This window comes from Saccopteryx leptura, chromosome 9 (assembly GCF_036850995.1).
Source record: "Saccopteryx leptura isolate mSacLep1 chromosome 9, mSacLep1_pri_phased_curated, whole genome shotgun sequence".
NCBI lineage: Eukaryota > Metazoa > Chordata > Mammalia > Chiroptera > Emballonuridae > Saccopteryx > Saccopteryx leptura.
The window spans coordinates 37,653,360-37,659,359 of NC_089511.1; the positions used below are offsets into that span (position 1 = coordinate 37,653,360).

The 6,000-nt window shown below is 59.8% G+C and overlaps 1 protein-coding gene across 2 annotated transcripts in view; it reads right to left on the bottom strand.

Annotated features, from left to right (window-relative positions):
- LRP3 (LDL receptor related protein 3) overlaps positions 1-5,595 on the bottom strand; it is a 14,629-nt gene extending 9,034 nt beyond the window's left edge. Inside the window, exons 1-2 of one of the 2 annotated variants that reach the window (XM_066348985.1) lie at positions 5,044-5,594; positions 3,158-3,205 (exon numbers count right to left, since the gene is read on the bottom strand). In XM_066348985.1, the coding sequence (XP_066205082.1) occupies positions 3,158-3,205; positions 5,044-5,116 (121 nt within the window). In that variant the 5' untranslated portion in view covers positions 5,117-5,594. Of the gene's footprint in view, positions 1-3,157; positions 3,206-5,043 lie in introns of both variants that reach the window. The other variant, XM_066348986.1, reaches the window with a different exon arrangement.
- Positions 5,596-6,000: the final 405 nt, after the last annotated feature.

The following is a 6,000-nucleotide window of genomic DNA, read 5'->3' on the forward strand; positions in this document are numbered from 1 at the left end:
GGCAGTGAGGGGGCTGGGGGGCTGTGTGTTTGGGGAGACACGGCTGCAGGGTAGAGGGTGTTGGAAGTGTTCGGGAGGCACTGAGAGGGCTGGGCAAGCTGTAACTGAAGGGGACCTGTGCTCACCTGGACGGGAAATCTCCTCAGCCCTCGTGGAAAAGTGGCCTGCTCAAGTGGGCAAGGGATGACCGAGCATTTTTAGACCAGTGAGCAGCGCTGTTTTCTGGTCCAACGAGTCATCAAATACTCTTGAGAGGGCCTAGTGAGGCACAATTTGCGGATCCAGTTTTGAGAGGCGATCAATACCCCAGACAACCTGCCTGGTGTCAGCAGACGACAGGGAGCTGGGAGCTCCATCCCAGAAACTCAGGGAAGCGGCCAGGTGAGCGGAGAACAGACCCCACCCAAGCCACCCCCAGGTCACGGTGGGCGCAGAGTGGAGCCAAGAGTCCCAGGTGCAGGAGGGATTAGTCAGGGCCGGACAGCAGGGGCTGAGGCCCTCAGGGTGGCCCCGCCAGGTCCCCCGGAGTATGAGCCCCGCGAGGGCTAGGAAGCGGAGGGGGAACAGTTGTGGTCCAGGATCCTCACAGCAGGGGCCACAGGGAAAACCCTGAACACGCAGAGCCATGGAGCCTTGGGTGGGGGTAGAGGGGGCGCCTCAGGCAGCCAGAAGCTGTCTCTTAGCAGTACTAGAGGGGTCAAGGCTGGATTCCAGAAGAGCTAGGGCCCAGACCACCGTCTGTGACCACACGGACTGTACACAGCTCAGGACACCAGGGACACCATACACAGGCACCATGATGTGAACAATGGCCTCTGAGTTAGGCCATGTGGACCCTGCTGCAGCCTGAGGTCTTGATAGCTAAGAACACCCAAACGTGTGGCCCTGGATGGCTGTCCTTCTCTCTCTGGCTCTGGGGGTGAACCTCATCTCTGGAGCATCACTCTTCTAAACCTGGGGCACATGCATGTGGCAGACATGTCAACTCCCCACACCAGCAAGAGAGCTGGCTGGAGACTCACTTTTTTTTTTTTTTTTGTATTTTTCTGAAGTGAGAAGAGGGGAGGCAAAGAGACAGACTTCCGCATGCGCCCAACCGGGATCCACCCGGCATGCCCACCAGGGGGCGATGCTCTGCCCATCTGGGGCATTGCTCTGTTGCAACGTGCCATCTAACGCCTGAGGTAGAGGCCACAGAGCCATCCTCAGTGCCCGGGCAAACTTTGCTCCAATGGAGCCTTGGCTGCAGGAGAGGAAGAGAGAGACAGAGAGGAAGGAGAGGGGGAGGGGTGGAGAAGCAGATGGGCGCTTCTGTGTGCCCTGGCTGGAAATTGAACCCGAGACTTCCACACGCCGGGCCAACGCTCTACCGCAGCGCCAACCGGCCAGGGCTGGGGACTCACTTTTTTTTTAAAGATTTTTATTTATTCATTATAGAGAGGAGAGAGAGAGAGAGAGAGAGAGAGAGAAGGGAGGAGGAGCAGGAAGCATCAACTCCCATATGTTCCTTGACCAGGCAAGCCCAGGGTTTTGAACCAGCAACCTCAGCGTTTCCAGGTTGACGCTTTATCCACTGCGCCACCACAGGTCAGGCAGGACTCACATTTTTAAGACCTGCCACCCCTGTCTTGCTCCCTCACGGCCAACTGGTCTTCTCCTGGAATTGTGTGGGGAGACTGGCAGCTTGCTGTGGGGGCCAGGATGCCAGGCAGGCCTGGGGCTGGCTCAGTGCTGAGCAAGGCAGGGCCCTGGGCCAGCAGAGGAGGCAGAGGAGGCAGGCTGCAGGGAGCTGGAGTGGTGTGCAAGGAGAATCGGGGGGGGGGGGGGCTGAGAGGCCATGTCTGTGAGACAGCTTCTCTGGCCCGTTGGCCGCCCCTTCCCAGTGACCTTGGCTAGCAAAGACGCCTCTCTTTGAGCCAGCCTCACTGAGCTTCTACTATGAGCTGGGCCCTGAGAAGTACTAGAAGTCCAAGGTAGCTCCTTCCCCTTAATGCAGCACAACAGACAGCAAATAAATTAGCAGCACCCCTACCCCCACGCCCAGACCAGGGACTACACATTCTTCCAGCTTCCTGAGGCCCTTCCCAGATGTCTCCTGGGCACCAAGGGTCATGAGGACCTAGAGTTATGCATTTGCCAACCCCTGGAAGCCCCCTCAGCAAAGAGAAAATGCCCCGATGGCCTGGGCCACCCTTCCTGGGCCACCCTTCCTGCTCCTGGCAGTCTTTACTGCACTTGGCACTAGGCACAAGCAGAGATGGCCAGTGGATGGACAGACCCACTCTGACAGGCAAGAGGCGAGGGCACAGCTCCAGCTGTGTCTTCTCAGATTCTGTATGTCTATTTGGCACCCACTAATCACAGGGCCAAACTATTGGTCAAAGTGTTACCTCTCTCTTGCTGTCAGTTTGTCTAGAACCTGCTTTTTCCCAGGAGGGCTAATCAAACCTGAACGCCCATCCACCATCTCACCTAACTCACACACCAAGCCAATATTTCCCCTGCCCTAGGCTGTCCTAGGGCTGAAATGATTCAATCCAGCTAATCCTAAACTGCTTCCCTTGCTCTGCCTTGACTCTCCTATGGAAACTCCAATTGATGCTCTGGCCCAGGTCTTCCCTACATTGCTGCATCAAACCTCACCAAACAGGTGGCCCTGCATGGTGTGACCAGTTTCCCTTTCTCTCAAAACACAGAAGTAACAACTTCTGTCAATGGCATTGGCCCCTCCATATCATCACTCAGTCACACCTTTACAAATTAAATTTCAGTTATGATTTTAAAACAGGCAGATCCCCTTGGGGGACCCCACAGCCTACACAAAGAACAATCTGTCCACTGTAGCAGGCTCATCACAGTTTGCTAGTGGTATTAAGCCACCATGTGTCAACACTACGCTGAGCATCTTGCCTCACTTGCTCCTTCAACCCTGTAACAGGCTTTGAAATAGGTCCTAGTATTGCACTCATTTTCTAGAAGAGGAAACTGAGACTCAGGGCAGTTTAAGCCTGCCCAGGCCAAACAGTTCCTCTGGGGTGCAGAAAAGATGCACAAGGACTGACCACAGGTGGAGCCAGGACCCCGAAGGCCTGTCCTCAGAGCTCACTAAACCAGGAGGCAGGGAAGAGGGGAGGTAAGAGAGAGGCATCTTACTCACCTAAATCAGGAACTGCGCTGCTGAGCTGGCCAGTGAGAACAATGTTCACTGTGAGAAACACAAAGAGGGTCCAGTGAGGGGGCGGGTGGCTCTTGGGACTGGCCCAGGCACCTGCCTTGGGCCGGCAGCAGCCCTTTTGGGTGCAAAAAACAACATAGCCCAAACTCCAGGCTGGTTTTCTCTCGCAGGGCAAAGCCTAGAGCACTGCCACAGAGTCCCAGCCACCAGCTCGGGCCTGCTGGAACTGCAGAGGGTCTCAGCACCCACCTGCACGCCAACAACAGGAGAGAGCAGTATGCAAGCCTGGCTGCACCAGACCCCTCCTGCCACTCCCCACTCCTGGGAATGCTAACTCACTTGGGAGGGGGTGCGTTGCTGTCTCCTCTCCAGATTGAGAAGCTCAGGCCTGGACCACCCATCAGAGAGAGGCCCAGGCTCAGCCTGGGCAGAGGCCTGTCTGTCAAAGGGGTTCCTGCCACCTTGAAGGGCTGCTTCCCTTTGAGGAGACCTTGCCCGCCACCTCGTCCACTGGAGGCCAGGGAGGGAGGGAAGTTGTTCTGATTACCCCATTTTACAGGGGTGCATGGTAGCCAACTTCAAGGATGTCCTCACTGTGCCACACTAATCTTGAGAAGGGAAGCAAAGAATTCTCCTGCCAGCCACCCCCTCAAATAGCCACCTCCTGGGGTTTGTTCTTTGCTTCATGTATTGCTTTTCTGCACGGGAACCAGAGGAAGATATGGGCAAACCCAATTTTCCAGGCGTTCAGAGTGCCCCTTCCCCAAAGATCAAGTGAGCCAAGGAAGGCAGAGGGCATCCCTGGAAGGGAGAGCCCCAATCTGGTGAGGAAGCAGGGGCAACCGTCCCCTCGCAGGACACCCAGCTCTGGGCCACATCTGGACAGGGAGAGCCTTGGGAAGCTAAAGGGCCTGTCCTTCTGCCTTGCTCACCAGGGAAGCCCACCCAGCAGCTCAGAGTCCAGAGCATAAGACCACCAAGAGATGGGGAGTCAGCACTTCGGGGTCACAGCCCTAACTGAGACCAGCTCAAACAACAAAGGCAGGTGCCTTCCCTCCAAACACCGAGTTCCCTGATTCTTGGGGGGAAAGGGGTTCATGAAGCTTAAAACCTTCCAACTTCTTTTTTACTTTGTCATTCCAGTGGCTTCAGCAAACCTATGGGGTTACAGCACCTTCCTCAATGACCCCTTACTCAGATAATGGCCTCCCTCCTTTATCATGGTAAATAAAGAAGCCATGTGCATTAAGGATTTAACTCTCCTTTTCTCCCCAAAACAGGGCCCTAGAAAGGTGGACAGAAAAATTTCTGAGCAGGGTAGGAGCCCTCCTGTCCAGGTGCCTGACCTAGACAGGTCCCCCAGCCCTCCCCAGACATACCACACTGGGTTGAACAGGCCACCCCTGGGTCTGAGAAGACCCGATAGGGAGATGGGGCATTCTAGAAGCCTCCTTCTGCCTGGCATCCTGAGTCCAGGCTCCAGCCAGCACCCGCCCCCACCCTGACTCTGGACAGAAAACGGAGACTTCTTCAGGGGACAGCCAGCCTCGCCTTCGTCCGCAGCTCCGGAGGCCCGACTGCCACCGCCGCCAGGCTAAGCGCAGCCCCGTGGGCCGGAAAGCCGCTGCCTGCGCACCCGGCCGCCTGCGCACACGGGCCGCCCTGCGCACTGTTCACCGCGCTCGGATCCGCTATTCCGAGCCCGGCGGGAGCCGGGGCTCGGCGGCCGTAGTTGCCCACCCAGGCCTACGACCCCAGCAGGCCTGAAGCTCCCCCAGTGCCGGCTCCGGAAGCCCGGGTCCTGTCAGAGCGTGGCGCGGATCTACGAGACGGGGGCCGGTACTCCCGAGCCTGCGCGGCCCACTCACCCAAGCAGACGACGGCCAGCTGCGCCCGGGCGCCGGGCGCCCCCTCTGGCCCCGCGGCCACCCTCTGCTCCATGCCGGGGCCGGCCGCCCGCGGGCGCTGCCTCCTGCCCCCGGATCCCGCTACGACTCCTGCTCGGGCTCAGGCTCTGACTCCCGCAGCGGTTGCGGGCCTGGTGCGGATGGCGTCTCGGTGGCGTCTTTGTGAGGCAGCGATGGAGGCCCGCAGCGCGCGGGGCCACATCGGCCACGGCGTCACGGGCCCCGCGGGGGTTCAGCGGCGGCCGCCAGGGAAGACCCCCGCCCGCCGCTGCCCCCGCACCCCGGGCGCCCAGCCGCAGCTGGCCTGTGCCCGGGGCCCCCCGGCGTGCCCATGCCCCGCGCCGTGCCGCGCAGCTCGCCTGGGCCCGGCGCCCCCGGGGCCGCCTTGCACTGCGCCTAGCCCGCCCGGTCGGTGCCGCCGGTGGTGGGTCCGTGGGTCTGTGGTTCCTCCCGCCCGGCCCTTCGCCCGCCCGGAGCTTGGAGGCCGCGCCGCGCCAGCCACGTGACGCGCCCGCCGAGCCGCAGTGGCGCTGGCAAGGCGGGAGGAGGAAGCGGGGGCGTGCGGGGGGCGCGCGCCCCGCCTCGGGTGCTGGACAGCTCCGCGCAGGCTACTCTGTTCAGTTCGCGCCTGGCGCTCAGGGTGGGCTTTTCAGGGTGGGCTTTTCAGCCGGAGTCAGCGCTTGCCTGGCCTCCTGGCCTCCTGGTGGTGGAGAAGGCCAGGTCTCTCTCCGGTGCCCAGTGGTGCTGAGCGCAGGGAAGGGAGGGCTGGTAGAAGGTGACAGCTAGAGAAAAGGGCTAGACAGGGCTGCTTGAGGGACCTGAGGGCAGGAAAACATGGATAGCACAGGTTCCTGCCCCTCTGTCCTGAACCCCTCGTTTGCCACAGCCCAAGGAAACATGTCACATCCCTGAGATGAA